This window comes from Arvicanthis niloticus, chromosome 10 (assembly GCF_011762505.2).
Source record: "Arvicanthis niloticus isolate mArvNil1 chromosome 10, mArvNil1.pat.X, whole genome shotgun sequence".
Classification (NCBI taxonomy): Eukaryota; Metazoa; Chordata; class Mammalia; order Rodentia; family Muridae; genus Arvicanthis; species Arvicanthis niloticus.
Window position 1 is genome coordinate 49239090 of NC_047667.1, and position 19223 is coordinate 49258312.

The following is a 19223-nucleotide window of genomic DNA, read 5'->3' on the forward strand; positions in this document are numbered from 1 at the left end:
TAAACCAGGTTGACCTGACTTTGTAATCCCCAGTATGCTGTTTCCCAGATGGCTGGGATTACTAATTGGCCTAGCCATCGGGCCCAGCTACAGTGAGAGATTCAATCAGTTGGAATAGAGGGAGGATGTATTCCTTCCTTCAGCGCATATACTTATCTGAATAAATTACACTAACACTCCTGCAGGGGCCCAGTCAAAGTTCAAAATTATTTGGGGTTCCTGTCTTTGATTTTTCCTCATTTAACATGAGTAATCACAGACTATCTCTGAAATGATCTTTTTTTTCTGTTTCTTCTCCCACCCACCCCCCTTCCCTTCTCCCTCTCACTCTGGCCCAAAGGTATTTATTTATTTATTTATTCATTCATTCATTCATTCATTCATTCATTCATTCAATGTAGCTATCTTCAGACATCCCCTAAGAGGGCATCAGATTTCATTACAGATGGCTGTGAGCCACCATGTGGTTGCTGGGATTTGAACTTAGGACCTCTGAAAGAACAGTCAGTGCTCTTAACCGCTGAGCCATCTCACCAGCCTTTTTATTCTGTTTCTACTAAAGGAAAACAATTACCTGACATTATTATTATACTGGTCATTTTCAGCAGTACCCCTGATACCTCCTTCATCTGTGCAGGATTACAGTGTGTGGTCAGCTACTCGCCCTAAAACCTGGCTCCAGAGTATCTCTCCTAAGTATTCATAGGTCTCACTGCTTCTTGGGTTAAAGACTGGTTTCTCATTTTAGCAACCTGAAATAGGATCCAATTCATCCTGCCAGGTATCTCCCACCAGTCCCCATCCAGGCTGGATGAAAAAGTCTCTGTTCCATAAAAACATTCTCACCTGGTACCTCTGACCCCATCTTGATTTATCAGATTCATACACTTTGATATGCATCTTAAATCACAGCCCTTCCCCGTGAAATCCTTCTTGGATTCTACATGAAATGCTGAAAGTCTATAGGTGAGGCCAAAGTCTTCCTGCATCCCTGTACTCATCAATAATAATTTTAAACGCTGTTTACCTCATGGTTTAGATATGAAGTATCCACCAAAAGTTTAGGCCATTTGTTCCAACTAGAGATAGTCAGCACCAGAGTAACCCTCTTTCAGCTAATAACATCACAATATCTGCCAAGAACAACTGTTTTCTAACCAATTCTCCTAAGGATTGATAGCATGGTATATCGATTACAGTTTTCATTCTAGGACAAAATAACTTTACAAAAGCAAAGAGGATAGAAAGACTTGTTCGTTCCGGCTCATAGTTTGGGAGTACAGTCCATCCCATCATGGCCAGGAAGATGTGGGAGCAAGAGCGTGGGGGCAGCCGGTCACACCGTTTCTGAAGCAAGGAAGCAGAGAGAGAGAGAGAGATGGAGGCCCACACTCCCCTCACCTCCTCGTTTCCATCCATGTGAAGCCCTAGTGCTTCACTTCCCTTCTCAGCTAAGCGGCTCTGAAAACACCCTCAGCCATGCCTCGAGGCATGTTACTTCGGTGATTCTCAATCCTATCAAGTTGATAATGAAGATTCCATCGCATGCTTACCCAAATAGTAGCAGTACCATGTATATCAGAGTCTACTGGGTACCAAATTTCTGATGAGGTGACTACACCCATAGAGCTTCCCACCATTCTAAAGTGCAGTGGACTCTAAAAAACATGATTCTTAAGGAAGGGACTCAGCTGCCAAAGAAACCTATCCGCTAACAGTTTTCAGGCAGAACTCGCCATTGTACTTGTCAGCTACCTACAAACAAGTGTATTAAAGTCTCTCTGCCCTCAAAATTAAATTTCACATAATGAAAATATAAACTCCAGGCTGGATAAGTAGTTCAACCAGAAAAACGTGTGCCAAACAAGCATAAGGACCCGAGTTTAGATGTCTGTAAACAGTGCTAAAGAGATGGAGACCGCAAAACCCCTGAGGCTCATTGGCTATCCAGTCACATCAGTGAGCTCTAGGTTCCGAGAGAGACCCTCACTCAAAGATTAAGATGGAAAGCAATTAAGAAAAACACTGTAGGGCTGGAGAGATAACTTAGCAATTAAGAGTACTGACTGTTCTTCCAGAGGTCCTGAGTTCAATTCTCAGAAACTACATGGTGGCTCATAACCATCTGTAATGGGATCTGATGCCCTCTTCTGGTGTGTCTGAAGAGAGTCACAATGTACTCACAAATGTACAATAAATTTTAAAAAGACATACATAGATTACTGAACTTTGGTCTTCCCACATGTGCACACACATACACATGTGAACATACAGGGAAAACATAAGTCCAGAAACAATCTAGCAGTCACAAAGGTACATGAAATATCTTAAGAAGCCTCAGTGGCAGTTTTTATTACATATTCACTTAGAGTGGCTGAATTTTGTTACATACATATTCTACTTTTCCAACATACTAAAATGGTCTCTGTTTTAATTCATCTTCATAGGACAGTGTGGTGTAATGAGAGCATTGTGCCTACTATAAGGAAAAGATAAATTTATCCATTTAAATGCAGAATCAACAAAGGACTGGAGAAGCATTAGCTTTAAAATGGTACAGATGCACTCGACAGCTTTAAGAAGAACCAAAGTAAAGGCTAATGCTGCCTGGCCTATGTTTTCAAATGTCTGTCATTGCTACCTGAGGTGTAACTGAGTGCCTTATTTAAGGCTATCACAACCAACTACTCAGACACCATGGCCCACTAATAGGTTGTAACCTTTGTGGCTAAAGTTTACTGTCAACACGATCTGGAGTTACCTTGGAGACAAGCCTTCAGGTACACCTATGAGGGAATCATCTTGGTGACTTTAACTATGGTGGGAAGACCCACCCTAGAAGAGGAAAGCAAGGCTCCCTAGGCTTGTGTACCAGGCTGCATACAAAGCAAGAGGCTAGCTAAGCTGTAGATACAGTGTGACCAGCTTCCAAAAGCTCCTGTTGCCATGGCTTCTCCACCATGATGGATCAAGCTGTGATCCAAAATAAGCCCCTTTTTCTCCCTTAGGTTGCCTTTGATAGCACAGCAATGGAAAACCAACCTCTACTCAACCCATACTCTGAAAAGCTCTAATGTCGTCCCATGCTCCCCTCACCCACTCACAACCATTTTTTGTAAATGAAGAGTATATTTCGGTTTAGATAAATGGCTTGTAAAGGATCAGGTAGCTAAAACACTTATTTCCTGCTGTATGCCAGCATTGCTTTATAGAAAATAACAGGTATGCAGGAAGCTGCAAATACTTGGGAAAATCGGCAGGGAACCAATTACATAGTGTGAACTCTGCAGAGACATGGGCACTGGAGGTAGGCCCTGAGGAAGACAGGGCAGCAGTAGAGGACACCAATGTGCTACCTCACCTTACCTGGGACATTTCTTCAACATATACCCAGGAAGGACCTGCCACCAGTATAAACAAAATCCATAAACACACTTAGAGACGCTCCTAATTCTCATGGCAGTTAGACATCTGGTCAGGCCAGAAAGATAGACACTTACCATATTCTCATCTTCTCTCTCTCTTTCTCTCTCTCTCTCTCTCTCTCTCTCTCTCTCTCTCTCTCTCTCTCTCTCTCTGTGTGTGTGTGTGTGTCAGAGAGAGAGAGAGAGAGACCCAAACAAAAAATTACACCCTAAAATGGCATGCTTTATATAATAGAGTCAAATGCCTCCCTTAAACCTATTCCCCGGCCAGCCAGTGGGGAAAGGAGCCTGCTGCCAACCTTCACGACCTGAGCTCCATCTCTGGGAACCACATGGTGGAAAAAAAGAACTAACTGCACAAGTTGTCCTCTGACCTATGTGGCGTGAGCACCAACATATGTAAGCATGCATGCACACACATGCACATACTTGTGCACACACAAAATAAATAATTTTTATTGGATATTTTATTTATTTACAGTACAGATGTCATCTCCTTTCCCCATTTCCCCTCCCTAGAACCCCCTATCCCACCCCTCTCTTCCTTTATGCTTTTATACCATTTTGATTACATGCATTTAATAAGGTCAGTTCTAGGTTGAGGCTCTAGCAATACAATAGATGCAAATAGTCGAGGAACAAGCAATACAATAAACACAAATAGTCAAAGAAAAAGCAAGGCCTTAAACACAATTACGTGAACACTCCCATGATCACTGTTTCTAAAGGCTTATCAGGATGACCAAAGTATCTGAGCCTACTTCCCTGTCCTAGACCAAAGTCATTTTCATGTCTGAAGCCTACTTCCTTGTTCTAGCCTAAAATTTAGAATCCTGTCTGAAATTACTTCTTTGTTCTGGCCTAATATTTAGACTCCTACCTGAAATTACTTCTTTGTTCTAATCTAATGTCAGATTCCTGATTTAAAAAAAAAAAATCTACCCTCTAGAATGGCTAAGAATGTCTGCAAAATTCATTCTATTATTTCTGTTTCTACTGCATTCATAGTCTCTAGGATTCATCTTGAGACTCCTTATGCGCCACTTAATTTTTTTTTCAACTTAATACTTTTCATTTATAAATTAGCAAAATATGCTTTACTACTCTCTGGGGGAACATGTAGAGATTAATGAATTAATAAACCAAAAAGTGCTTCGAAACTGCTGGAAGGGAGAAGTAATGTAAACTCAGTTTCTGTGTATGTATCTACTGAAAGACAATGGTTACATTGTAATACCCCTGTGTACATATCTATTGAAAGAAAATGGTTACATCGTAACACCACCCAATGCTTCTCTCAGGAAGTCACAAATGTGCACTAAGTCAGGTCTTTTTAAAAGTGCACTTCGATACAACTGTAATTTTGTAATACATATAGACAGACATACACACACACACACACACACCAGACTACAACTATACGTTGTCACTCCTACATTTTCTTTTCTTTAGGATGGGTTGTTTTTTGTTGGCTTGGTTTGTTTTTGGTTTTGTTTTGTTTTCATGTATTTTTAGTTTTGTTTGTTTTGATCTGGATCAGGAACTGTGTCTCACATTGGCCTGGATGGAACTCACCATCTTAACCAGGCACATGAATTTCATGGAAATCCTCCTGCCTCAGCTTCCCAACCATTCTAGGCTTACTTTTTTAATATTCAAAAACCATCTAGCCTAAATAAAAGATTTAAGCAAAGTGTCATCTTTTATTGAATGTATCTTTTGGGCCAGATACAAGACACCTTCTTAGAAATCTCTCTCTCTCTCTCTCTCTCTCTCTCTCTCTCTCTCTCTCTCTCTCTCTCTCTCTGTGTGTGTCTTTCTCGCGCACACACACACACCCACACACACCCCAAATATGAAGTCAGTGTGTAAACTAAAGCCCAAAGAGGCTAGTTCCCTTACTACACAAGTGAAAGTCAGAGATGGAACACCTACTCCAGTCAGCCAAGCAGGAGCCCCATCACTATAATGGGAGGGATAACCCCTTTTCAAGAGCTGCTCTCCAGGGGTCTCTGAATAAAAACCACAAACCACAGGAAAGATAGGTCATTGTTCTGGATGGTTTTATGTCAACTTAAACACAAGCTAAAATCATCGAAGAGGGGGAAACCCTCAATTAAGAAAAATCCTCCATAAGATTAGGCTGTAGGCAGGCCTGTGGGGGGGGGGGGGGGTCTTTTTAACCAGTGGTGGATGAGGGAGGGCTCAGCTCAATGTAGGTGGTGCTGTCCCTTTAAGAAAGCAGGCTAAGCAAGCTAAGGGAACAAGACAGTAAGCAGCAACCCTCCATGGCCTCTGTATCAGCTCCTGCCTCCAAGTTCCTTCCCTGTTTGAGTTTTCCTGCCCTGACTTCCTTTGATGATGAACAGTACTGTGGAAGTATAAGCCAAATAAACCCTTTCTTCCTCAAGTTGCTTTAGTCATGGTGTTTTGTTGAAACAATGGTAACCGTAAGACAGCCACCCATCAACTTATTTAAGTATATCTATCTTTTTTATTCCAGACCACTGAAACAATAGACAAAGGGGTGCTACAGAAACCCCATTTCTAATATGCTTAAATACGCAACTCAGAGCTCCATAGTTTCCTTAAAGCGGAGACATGACATACTGTCATAAGGAGTCAGTGATGGGATCGCTCTCCAACATGAAAGACTTAAAGCAATATTAAGGCTTGTTTAAAACTGGGAATTGAAATAACTTATATAATGATATTGATGATGCTTAATGCTTCTCAATTCACTTGAAGACCGCAAACACAATAAAAGCAAGAATATGAACCAGGCAAACTGAAGGATATCATTTGCTACACAAATGCATTTGGTTTTAACCTAAAAACTCGTCCCTTTCTTTAAGGAGTGGCCCTTTTGGTCTTATTTATTTATATACAGTTTTTCAGAAGCATGCTTGGTTTGAGAACAGGCAGTGACTATAACAGGCTCCGCTTCTAGCTGATGCCCATCCAGTGTGTCATTTGGACCTTCTGAATCTCATACTTTACTCAGGGGGTTACCGTCTCAGAAAATTGTCTGGTCTAAATCTTAGAGGAACTCTATTCCCTGTCTCCATCTACCATCCTGTATGCGGGCTGGGGGGAACAATGTACTGTCGGTGCTAGCAAGAATAATAATTCAGGAAAGTGTCAAGAAGGTCTGGTCTAATACCACAAAGGAGTGGGAAAAGGAGGAGGCAGGGTGGGGGATGAGAGGGAGGCTCTCAAAAACAATAGGAGGAGGGAAAGCAGACAATGAAACCAAACCCAAGGCTACGAGTTCTGAACATCAAGTTCCAAAGCCAGCTCTCTGACTTTTCCTGACCTTGAACAAATCTCTTGGATTCTCTGTATCCTAACTCCAGGAAATGAGTGTAAATTAAACCAGAGGGAGGTTTCTTACATCCATCTTGTTTGATGCCAAAGTCCTTGCTTCTGGTAAAGGAAGAAAAGTTTAGACTATTCACAGCCACGCAAGTGCAAAGTGCCGTTAGTGTACTATTTATAAACACTCTCATTTGTTGAAAATGATTTCTGAAAAACACACTATTTTTATTTATGTATTAAGACACATTCTCATTTTATACTTCAGGCTAATCTGGGACTTCACATGAAGACTAGGCTAGTCCCAAACTTACAAAGATTTACCTGCCTCTGCCTCTGGAGTGCTGGGGTTAAGGCCACCACGTCCAGCAATATACATTATTTAAAGCCAGCCTCTTCTCTTTCCTCTCATACTTCCTGAACAAGACAGTGTTTTTAGGTTTGCCCATAGAAAATGTTCTCTAACATTTTTGGATCCAATTTATTTCAAAACTTTAAGTGCTTCATTTTGAAATAAGAAAATAGAATTCCTCTTCAGAATTAGTGCCTCAGAAGTGTGTGTGTGTGTGTGTGTGTGTGTGTGTGTGTGTGTGTATGTGTGTGTGTGTGTGTGCGCGCGCACACGTGCGTGCACGCATACACAGGGTTGTACATGTGACTCCCATCAACCCTCAGTTGTATTTTTAATCTCTCCAGTATCTTTTTTTCTCTTCCTCTCTTCAATGTACAGTATCTCTTTGTGATTAAAAAGACAGTCTAAATTCAATAGCTTGTTGTCAAGCCAGACACTGAGACACAGATCACCACCTCCCTGGCTTGACATTGATACTTTAGAACATGTAGCCTTGAGCTAAAATGACACTGGTAACCCATATATTGTCTGCTTTCCACTTAAATCCTAGATCGATTTCAGAGCTGCAGCTTGGGGAGGGCTGTTTTATTTTAAAAAGCAATGTGCTATAAATTTTTATCCCAGTTAATTGACAGTGCATTTGGCAGCTTTTATCTTATATATTCATTTGAAAATTATGGTCTAATACTTTATTCTGTTGGTGTTCTGATTTTAATTACGAATTACTAGTGGGAGGGTACATGTTCCGTGGTACTATGTGGTAGTCAGAGAGCAGATTTATATAGATTCCATGAATAGCCAGGTCATTAAGCTAAGAGAGCATACCTCTTTCCCTGCTGAGGTACCTGGTGAGCTTGGCAGTTCTCTCTGTGTACATACCTCATACACACACACACACACACACACATATGTACATGCACACACACACACACACACGTATATGTATATGTATATATACATATATAAGCTTTTGGATGTTTTATATGCCCACTAAGCTTAGAATTCGATAGATATTCATTAATGTTACTTCTGTATTTCTCAAGGATTCCAATACGAGTCTTGTCCAAGGTTTAGTCAAGGTTAGGCTGCTTACTGGCCATGAGATCTAAACAAATAACTTTCCTCTCTGCCTCTGAGTTTTATCCCCACTGGCATTTGGATGTGAAAACCATAAGAACTGAGAGATATGGGGACTCTGTCAAAGAGTCCAGGCCTACATACTCAGTAAGGCCTAAACAAATGTTGGTCTGCCCTTCCTTTTAAAAATATTGAAACAAGAGTACTATGTCATAATTATTTGTGGTTTTTATATCAATGTTGATAACATGAGACAATGCAAAGTAGACTTAGATGGGGAAATGGAAGAACTCTGTCCATATAGAACATTAAATATTTAAAGTTTTGATATAGAATATTAAATTGGATATTCTATGCAATACATTAGCTTTCAGCCCTCTTAATTTGACCCTACTAGGAGAGGAAAAAGTCCCCATTTCCTGCCTGCCTCTGGTCCTCTTAAAAATAAATAAGACCATCATAATAAGTAAAACCTTATGATTTAACTCTACTTAAAAAATAGCCACAGCAAAAGGTGAGGTCTACAGAAAGCCTCACACTGCTCTGTTGTGGATAGGGTTTTTCTGAGAAGCTTGGGTTCTAACAGCAGTGGTAAGGGGTCAGAGAACTTTTAAGAGATCTTGAGAAGGATAACTGAGATCACTGGGGTCTTTGATCTCTGGAGTAATTGATGCACATCTGTAGGACTTCAATAAATTCTCCAGATGGTTGTTATACGAGAAATCCCCCTCCTTTTTGTCTCTCAGACTTCCCATTTGGCCATGAGACCTGTACCTCTTTCATACAAACTCCCACCAGGAAGCTTCACCAGAACCATACAATGCTGTTTGAGTTCCAGCGTCTAAAAACTTTGAGCTAAATAAACCTCATTTCTTTATAAAATTACCCATTCTCCACTATTTCGCTGTAGCAATAAAAAGCATACTAATACATAAATCAAATATTATATCTCATTGATAGAGAGCCAAATACCCTACTTTCTAACGTGCCTAATATTGTTTCCATTCCTCTGAGATTATGGAAGACTGCCTGCCCGACAATTTTAGTTGTGGTATCGTGGTGGTGGTTTGTGGTTGGTGGGACAAGTGTTGCAGGTGCATGCCAGAGGAAGGCAAGATGTCTGGTGTCTTCTCCTATTGCTCTCCATCTTAGTTTTTGAGATGGCATCTCGCACTAAACCTGATGCTTGTTGTTCTGACTAGGTTGGCTGGCTAGCAAGTTCCTGGGATCCACCTATTTCTGGGGTTACAGTCGCCTAAGGCCATACCTAATACCATAGTGTGAGAGCTTGCAAAGCAAGCATTCTTAATCATTGAACCATCTTCTCAGTCCCTCAACTTCATTCTTTAAAACATTAAGAATATTTTTTTAATATTGGTTAATCATAAGTAAAACCAAAACAAAGACATTCAGTCGAAACCAGACCACTGAGCCATATTTCTTTTTAGACATTACTGGTATTTAAATAAAGGATATTGGTTGTGGTGAATAAATCCTACTGTGAACCTGTAATAACCTTAAAAGGCATTATATAATGCTGATTCAGCACAAATGTCTTCATAATTTCAGGTTCTACCAACTCATTAAATAAAGAACAGTTCAGGGTTTTCATCTTTTACTGAATAGTTCCTTGAAGATTTCTAAGCATAATTTTCAAAAGTTATCCCATCTTAATTGTTAGCAACCATTAACCTAATAACTATAATCTTAGAAGCCATTTCTTTTTTAAAAAATCCAATAACTTACATGCCTTGATATTTTAACAAAATCGTTCTCCTCGATACAAACATATCTGGCTTGGTAAGTTTTAATCTCGTTCACAATTAGAGGACTCTTACTCACTTTGAAACATGTTCATGAAATTCATCAAGGAGTTGAGTTGGTTAGTCCTTGAGCAATATAAATTTTAGGCTTAATTCTCTGATCGTCTCCAATAGCATCACCAAATGACTCAGTTTCCTCTCAAACAAGATGGCCAACATCTTCATAAACCTCATAAATAAATACATATCATTGAGATGTTTCACACTGAAATAAACTCCCATCAGAATAGTCATTGTTTAGAAATCTTTCATCTGGTTTCCAGTAACCACAAAATCTTCTCTACTTGTTTAGAATCAGGGGTCTGTTTACCATTCAGACTGGAAAAAAAAAATAACATGAAATCTTCTGCCTATATAATTAGCACTGAGCAACTAATGCTGCTAACAAGTGTATCATTAACAAACATTTACACATTAGCAGCTTGTACAGTTTTCACTTAGCACCTCAATAAATAAGTTATATGCTCTCTAAACACACACTTAAGGAAACAACCCAATTACATTTCATAGCTATCTTCAGGAATGTCTCATAAATAAAAGTGTGTATCTTTTCATTAACACTTCTGAGACAGTAGATGAACACAACATAGTGGAAATAAAATTATCAATATAGTGCCCAGAGTTAGAAGACCAAAAAGAATGATACTGCCAGTATTTAACCAAAAGGACTGATAAACGTCCATTCGGAAGGGCAGTACAGCACCTAGGTTCTGAAGACTGGATTAAGGAGTTCAAATGCCTCAGGTTGAACTGAAGTTTTTACATTAACTCAAATTAGCCATGAGTGACTTGTTTGAGCTCATTACATTTTAATTTACTATTAGGTAAAATGAAATGAATAAGTGTACCTACGTCTTCAGAGTTTTATAAAGATTAAATGAGATTATTCATATAAAGGAACTGAGATAGTATCCAAGATGTAGTAAGCACTCAGTAACTATTAGCCATTGAGATATATATATATATATATATATATATATATATATATATATATATATCCTTCTAAATATACAAATTTAGAACCAGGCCTCAAAATCTTTTCTATGTGTGCAGGTGACTCAGGCCTGTAATCCCAACTACAACAGCAGCTGAGAGAGGACAATCACAAGTTCAATGACTGTCTAGGATACAGGATGATTCTGGTCTATGGTAGGGGGAGGGGGACAAAATGAGCTGGAAATGTGGCTAAGTGGTGGAGCACTTGCCTGGCATACACAAGGCCCTGAGTTCAACTAGAGGGGAGGGCACAAACGTTCATATAAATACACAAATAAGAAAGCAGCTGAATAAATTCAATTCTTCCATTTACAAACCAGGCCAATGGACAGATGCAAGCCTGGTCGTGAACCCGTCTTCCTTCAACCCATGGGTTTTACTTTCTGGGTATTAGACCATAAACAGCTTCTCTCTGCCAGCATATAGGCTCGCCTTGAACAATCACAACAATCTAGCTACTCACACTATATCACATTAATATGCAAATCCATCGCTTCAGCAAGAAAATCACAAACAAGTAGTTCATTCATGATACATTTTATTCATAACAAACTTGTCACCCGAAAATTGGTTTTACAGATACAGTTAAATAAACACATTCACATCTGGATACATTCAATGGTATTTAATATATATATATATATATATATATATATATATATATATGCAAACTATTTTTAATGGAAAGATATGGTCAGCTACTAATGGTGGATTAAGTGGTAAATAAACCAGTAAACAAACACAACAGTATTTCAAAGAGAACGAGCTTAATTGAGAAGCAAACTGTTAACACAAGTGAAGATCCTGGTGCTTGACTGTACTAGGTCACTACACAATTGGTCAAGCATTGAATAAGAACAACTATGAGCCGAGGAGAAAGACTGCCTTTTAAAGAACTTTATATTGGTTATAAAGCTCCTGCTTAATAAAAGTTAAAAGATCCCACTAAAACACAAAAACCTTTTCTTTTTCAACCTGGGTTGATTCACTTCTGAAAATGACGGGTTTTTTTTTTTTTTTTTTTTTTCTCCCCTAAGGTTGAGTTATAATTAGAAATTAGATTCCTCAATCATTCAATGACTAAAATCTTTATTAAAGTCAAATGACCTTCTTCTAATTAAGTTTCTTCCTTAATATATAAGTTGTGCTAGACAGAGCTACTCTGAGCTAATAAAGGTTTTATGTACTTAATGAACATATTCTTCTAGGTTTATTATTTTCTTATCATCCCTTCAGTCACTATTGGTAAAACTTTATAAAGTAGGAGAAATTACTAACACATTCTGATAGGTGCTCTGATTTTTATAGTCCCTTTCTTTCATTTTATTATGGGAGAATACTCAGAATTAACTATGTTACTTTCCTGTGCCTCTGTTTTATTCTCTTTAAAGAAGAATTTAGCTAATGAGGGGAAAAGTACACACTTGTGTTATACCATTAAGAAGATTGTTCTGATTTGCCGACCTGGAGGGCAGAACTGAGCTATGGGCACACACTTTACATTGAATTCAAGGGCATTGAACAAAACATGCTTAAATATATGCTCATCCAAGTAAATTATAAGGAAAATGCATGAGTGCATGGCTGTTGCTTTTTAAACATAATTTTAATCCTTAGGAATGACTATCATTAAGTAACTTCTTGCCTTAGACCAGAGCTCTGAGATGACGTAGGCAAAATGCTTTGCTATTGCTTTTCCTATTGAGCAAAAATTAATTATAAAACCAAGGAGAAATGATCAAGGGAACTAACTACGCAAGGGTAGCTGCCAATTGCGAGCAATTACAACGGTTTTATCTTCCTAGTTCACACTGAAGCGAGAAAAATGAAAGAGTATCTCCTGAGAGATGGAGCCTCATCCGAGAAAAAGGGAAACGCACTTTGCAGCGCTCACACCCAAAAATGTGAGAATAGTCGGCGGTACAGTTTACACATTGCCAAGCAATAGCAAAAAGAAAGAAGGGGATGGAGAACCGCAGCAGGAACCCTGTGCATCACAAGCCGCTCACCAGCCAAATAAAAGAATGAAGTGCAATTTCAGATTGCCCCCTCCAGCCCACCGTTTTCATTGCTGCGCCTTCTACCTGGTTTACTACTGGAAACAGATTCCAGCCTTCAGGATGCACTCTTCATGCAAGGCCATTAAGGTAACTCAATCCTTCCTGAATTGTTCGCAGAAAGAAAAAAAAAAAAAAAAAACGTTGATTCCCGACTTAAAACAATAACAATTCTTTATTTTTTTTAATTGGGAGATATGAAGCTATAACTACAATTTGGATTCTGGATGTTAGCTTGAAGACCTGCTGATAAACAAGAGCTTAAGGAACGCAAGAGGATGCTGGGGGAGGGGGCATAGAGAGAGTGCGAGAAAGATGCTGGTCAGTTCTGAGATGGTGCAGGAATGACACGGCACAGGAACATCGCAAGTCCACGGTCACCCCTGGAGGTCTCGGGTTTTCAGTCATGCCTGAGCAGTGAATGGGTGCACAATCATAAACACACCACCGTTTATTCTTCGGCTCCCAAGGCGAATGGTGGGCAAGCATCTCCAGATAAGCCTACACCTCGGGATTTCTGGGTTCACACACCCCGCCTCTCCTGCTCGGGGCAGGCGATGACTGTCTCAAACAGTAGACATCTGAGAAGATCGGAGAGCCAGGGCCAGAGGATGGGGGACGGTGGGGGTGATGAAGGAGGAGGGGTGCATCCCCGCTGCCGAACTGAGAGCCTCCGGGAGAATGACAGGGAAAGGAGAGGGATGTTGAGCTGGAGAAAGAGAGCTGGGGACTGGAAAGCACCGGGCTGCGCTTCCAGGCTGCCAGGGGCTGGCGCGCACCAAGCCAGTGAGGGAAGTGGATCCCAGGGCGTACCCCGACTCCTCCACCAAGGGTGGGGAGGAAATGGCTTTGTATGGCAGGATGAAAGGCAGACCGGGGGTCACCACCGGGTAGAGAATGGTGAGACGAAGGATGGCCAGAGCAAGGAGGACCCTGCCTGCTCCAGAGACACAACTGCTCTGCCCCCAATCCGCTGCAGCCTCTAGTGCACCCTCGGGCTCCCCACACCGTTCCACGTTCCAACGGCCTGAAGCACAGGGCTACCACGGACGCGCCCCCACCGCGCTCCCGGTGCGCTCACCTGCCCACGAAGTTCTCGAGCACTGAGCTCTTCCCGGCGCTCTGGCCGCCCACCACGGCGATCTGCGGCAGCTCCAGCAGACAGCTCTGTCCCAGAGCCGAGAAAGCGTCCTGCAGACGGTTCACCAGAGGGATCAGCTCTTCCATCTCCCGGTTCCCCATCTTGCTTGTGCGGCCAACTACCCCACAGGTCCCCGCTCGACTCTGTGACCTGGCAGGCAGCCCGGGCCTCGCAGCACTTGTCCCGGTTGTCGCTGCGCGGGGCTCACACGGCTAAGTCCCCGCACCGCTGTCCGATCCCTGCCTCCCGCTGCTAGGCTCCTGACAGCTCACAGCCAACAGCGCGCCTGCGCAGCCGAGAAAGGCGAAGGAGGCGTGGCCTTGTCCTGAGATGGCCACGCCCACACCACGCCCCTCGCCTGCTCCTCCGTACAGTTTCCAACCTTACTGGCCTAGTGGAGCAGCGCACCCAGCTTCAGCCAGATGCCACCGCCCAGGCTAAAAGGCAGGGTACTGCACTTGGTCAAGGAATAGCCTAAAATCACACCCAAGAGGAATTGCTGTTCCTTTTGAAGGAGCTACATCACACAGACGGACGGAAGCCCAATGAAAAGCACTACTACCTACCATCAGCTAACAGCACGTTGACATCAGCTTCACCATGCACCACTACCGTCTTTGTACGAATCAGAATACATTTCCCAAAAGGAAATCTCACATTTCACCCTCTACTCTAAAACCCCAGATTGCTGTGGGAGGCAGAGATAAGCTGACCTTTTGGAGACAATTCTTCTCCATTGGAGAACTGGGTTATCTGACCTTATTGAAGTACTCAACACTACCAGTCTGTCCTACTCGACCTCCTGTAAGCTAAAGTGTACTTCCTTGAACTTTGTGTTCTCTACTCCTACCATACTCTTTCTGGCTTTTGGGATTCTTTGCCTGAACTAGCTGTCCTTTTAGCTCCTACACAGGACAAAGAGATTGGCTGTGGAGCCATGCAGTCTGCACTCGGTCCGTTAAATTTAGCACACTGAGAAGATTATGTGCCCGGTGATGGAGACACAAAGATAAATGGCCATGCTTCTTCACCTCCTTACAGTGGTCCTCTTTCCTGTGCGTTTTGAATACTGACACCTCTCACATTTAATGTGCAGAATTTACTTGTCTCACACATCCTCCATCTGATGATTGACCAATGGCTTTAAGTTACATAAAGGCTAGAGACTACATTGGAAAGCTCGTTGCATCTCCAGCAGCCTGGGGTCTTCACTGTCACTTAGGCATCACTTTCGCATTATTGCCCCTCTAGGACAACAGTGAACAGAGTCTGACCCAGCCTCACATTGTCTAGACTCAGTGGCTTTCTGATTTCCTGACAAGTAACTCTTGCGATTTTTAGGCATACAGTGCCATGTTTTGCTGCCAGTTTGGGGTGGAAACTTTAAACCACTGTTGCAGCAACCTCTGAGCACTGACCCTGAGGAAATATTTTTCTCGGCAACTGCTTCCCAGGAGCTGGTAGCAGGGACGCCTATGACAGAAGTGGGTAGAGGCTGCTGTATTGCATCCATAGTCAAAAGGCAGAGAGAAGCAAATGCTGATCATTGGCTACCTTTTTCCTTCCTATGCAGTCAGAAAGCTCCGAAATCCCAACATGTGGAGTAGTCCCACCTTAATGAACCTAACCTAAATAATCTTTTAAAGACATGACCAAAGGTTTGTTTCCATGGTAATTCTAGATCCTGCCAAGTTAACAGTCAATATTAACCATCACAAGTCATAGCCTTCCAAGGTCAATGTATTTGATAGAAGGAAACGATTATGGTTAAATGAAGTCATTGTGGTAGAATTCTAGTTTGAAAGAGCTAGAGTTCCTGTAATAAGAGACGCCAGAGACCCAGCCCCATCTGCCATATGAAGACACAACAAGAAGGCAGTCATCTTCCAAACAGAAAGATGGCCCTCACTAGAACAGATCAACAGACATCTTGACCTTAAACTTTGTAGGCCTGAAAACACAGGATAAAAATATCTTTTAAAGTTATGCACACAATGGCATTTTGTTATACAACCCAAGCTTACTACAGATGTTGGGTTCATTTAAAGGAACCTGGGATGGAAATCAGGGAGCAACGACTCTATCTGCAAAGGGTCATAGATAGCTTCTGAGAAGACATGGCTCTTGCTGGGTTCCTATTGCATACCACTCCATGCTGTGTAAGCTGAGTACACTAGCCTGTGTCCAAAGTCTTTTGAGCTCTACTGTAGAAGCTGATGATGATATTGGGAATTAGAAAGAAAATATATCAGCTATTAGAAACCTCTAGTCAGTCCTGTTCACTTAGTTCAAGAAACCAATCAGAATTACTCTTACCACTCACTTTTCGTCTTTACTTCCCCTTTCTAGATTATTCTGCAGTAACGCGGTGGCAAGAGAAGCTGAAGGCACACAGAAATAACCAAGGTCCTTCAGAGGCATAGATTTCTACTCATAAGTTAATCAGGTAAAACAAATAGGAAACAGAAATATGAAATGGAAAAACAGATGGGATAATACCATAGAAAGCCAATATCTCCCTTTCCAATGTGTATGAAAGCTGAGGAGGGGAGTCTGCTCAGTGTCCAGTTTCTTGAATGTATCACACACTCACCTCCACCTGTCCCAACCCCAGTGATGGATGGCAGGTTCCACTCCCTAGCTCTAATATTTATGTTGCCCCTACTTTCCTGATAGTTCCTAAAGATTTAAAACCCTTTCCAGCTTCTGTGTGTTAGAAGTTAGTACTTTGGTAAGCCCATAAGAACACTGATATGTAAGTGTGTATTTTACTTCATGGTCATTTTAAGAGATGATCTTAATGAGAGAATACCACACAAACTGAGAGGAACTTTTTTGAAACAGATATGGCACTCCCATAAAAGTCACACTCCGACACCTGGCCCTAGCACTGGTTCCTTCCAGTCTGGGCCCGAGCACTGAGCAGATCCCAGTAGGCACCTTTGCCCCCAATCTCACAGAACCCAGAGGAAACAGGCCTCCTAGGAGCTCTAACCCGGGCAGTATCTTAGGTAGGCAGACAGCAACACCCTCCCAAAGCAGGGAGTAACTGGGACCCACTAGGACCCAGGAAGTCACTCCTGGCGTGGAGCACTGGTTTCTTCCTGTCTGCCCCTGGGCACTGAGCAGATTTTGGGCCCCAGCTCTAACCTCAGTAGTAACACCCACCCCACACAGTTCTGATACAACCAAGATAATAGGAAAGACAGGATCCAGTCAGAGACAGGGCAGGTAGCACTAAGTAGATTCAGATGGTGAAAGGCAAGCACAAGAACATAAGCATCAGCAACCCAGGGTACTTGGCATCATTAGAATCTAGTTCTCCCACAGGAGAAAGTCCTAAATTCCCCCATATCACTAGGAAAGCAAGATTCAGATTTAAAATCACTTCTAATGATGATGATACAGGACTTTAAGAAGGACATAAATAACCCTCTCAAAGAATTTGAAGAGAACACAGGTAAACAGGTAGAAGCCCTTAAAGAGGAAACATAAAAATTCCTTAAAGAATTACAAGAAAACACAACCAAACAGGTAAAGGAATTGAACAAAACCATCCAGGACATAAAAATGGAAGTAGAAACAATCAAGAAATCACAACGGGAGACTAGTCTGGAGATAGAAAACCTAGGAAAGAAATCAGGAGTCATAGACATAAGCATCACCAACAGAATACAAGAGATAGAAGAGAGAATCTCAGGTGCAGAAGATGCCATAAAAAATATTGATACAACTGTCAAAGAAAATGCAAAATGCAAAAACTTCTTAACACAAAACATCCAGGAAATCCAGGACACAATGAGGAGACCGAACCTACGGATAATAGGTATAGATGACAGTGAAGATTCCCAACATAAAGGGCCAATAAATATCTTCAACAAAATTATAGAAGAAAACTTCACTAATCTAAAAAACAAGATGCCCATAAACATACAAGAAGCCTATAGAATGCCAAATAGACTAGACCAGAAAAGAAACACCTCCCATCACATAATAATCAAAACACCAAGTGCTCAAAACAAAGACAAAATATTAAATGCAGTAAGGGAAAAAGGCCAAGTAACATATAAAGGCAGACCTATCAGAATTACACCAGACTTCTCACCAAATACTATAAAAGCTAGAAGATGCTGGACAGATGTCATACAGACCCTAAGAGAACACAAATGCCAGCCCAGGCTACTATACCCAGCAAAACTCTCAATTACCATAGATGGAGAAACCTAGATATTCCATGGCAAAACAAAATTTACATAATATCTTTCCACAAACCTAGCATTACAAAGGATAATAGTGGGAAAGCTCCAATACAAGGAGGGAAATTATACCCTAGAAAGAGCAAGAAAGTAACCAAAAGAACAACAAATCCAAAAGAAGATGACCACACAAAGATACCTCCACCTCTAATAACAAAAGTAACAGGAAACAACAATCACCGTTTCTTAATATCTCTTAACATCAATGGACTCAATTCCCCAATTAAAAGACATAGGCTAATTGATTGGATACGTGAACAGGCCCCAGCATTTTGCTGCATACAGGAAACCCACCTCAGTGACAAAGACAGACTCTACCTTAGAGTAAAAGGTTGGAAAACAATTTTTCAAGCAAATGGTCCTAAGAAACAAGCTGAAGTAGCCATTCTAAAATCTCCAGCCCAAGAACACAAAGGGAGGGACTCGTGGCTCCACCTGTATAAGTAGTTGAGGGTGACCTTGCAGGAATCAGTGGAAGTGGCCAACCTTGGTGCCTGAAAGTTTGGATTCCCTAGTGTTGGGGAATTTCAAGAGCAGGGAGGTGGGAATGGGAGGATGGTGGGAGCACACCCTCATAGAAACTGGAGGAGGGGGTAGGGGGTAAGGGGTTAGGCATCGGTGGAAGTGGACAGCCTTGGTGCCTGAAACTTTGGATTCCCTAGTGTTGGGGAATTTGAGAGCAGGGAGGATGGTGGGAGCACACCCTCATAGAAACTCCCAGAATTATATGGATTAGACATGACAGAGGCAGGCTGCTAGAAGACTGGATTCCAGAATTCAA

At 41.5% G+C, this 19223-nt stretch overlaps 1 protein-coding gene across 5 annotated transcripts in view; it reads right to left on the minus strand.

Annotated features, from left to right (window-relative positions):
• Positions 1–14477, minus strand: part of Dnm3 (dynamin 3) — a 457535-nt gene extending 443058 nt beyond the window's left edge. For 3 of the 5 annotated variants that reach the window (XM_076941476.1, XM_034513130.2, XM_076941475.1), the window contains exon 1: positions 14127–14472. In XM_076941476.1, coding sequence (XP_076797591.1) covers positions 14127–14287 — 161 coding nt within the window. In that variant the 5' untranslated portion in view covers positions 14288–14472. Of the gene's footprint in view, positions 1–14126 lie in introns of all 5 variants that reach the window. The other 2 variants (XM_034513132.2, XM_034513134.2) reach the window with 1 other exon arrangement.
• Between the last annotated feature and the right edge of the window lie 4746 nt (positions 14478–19223).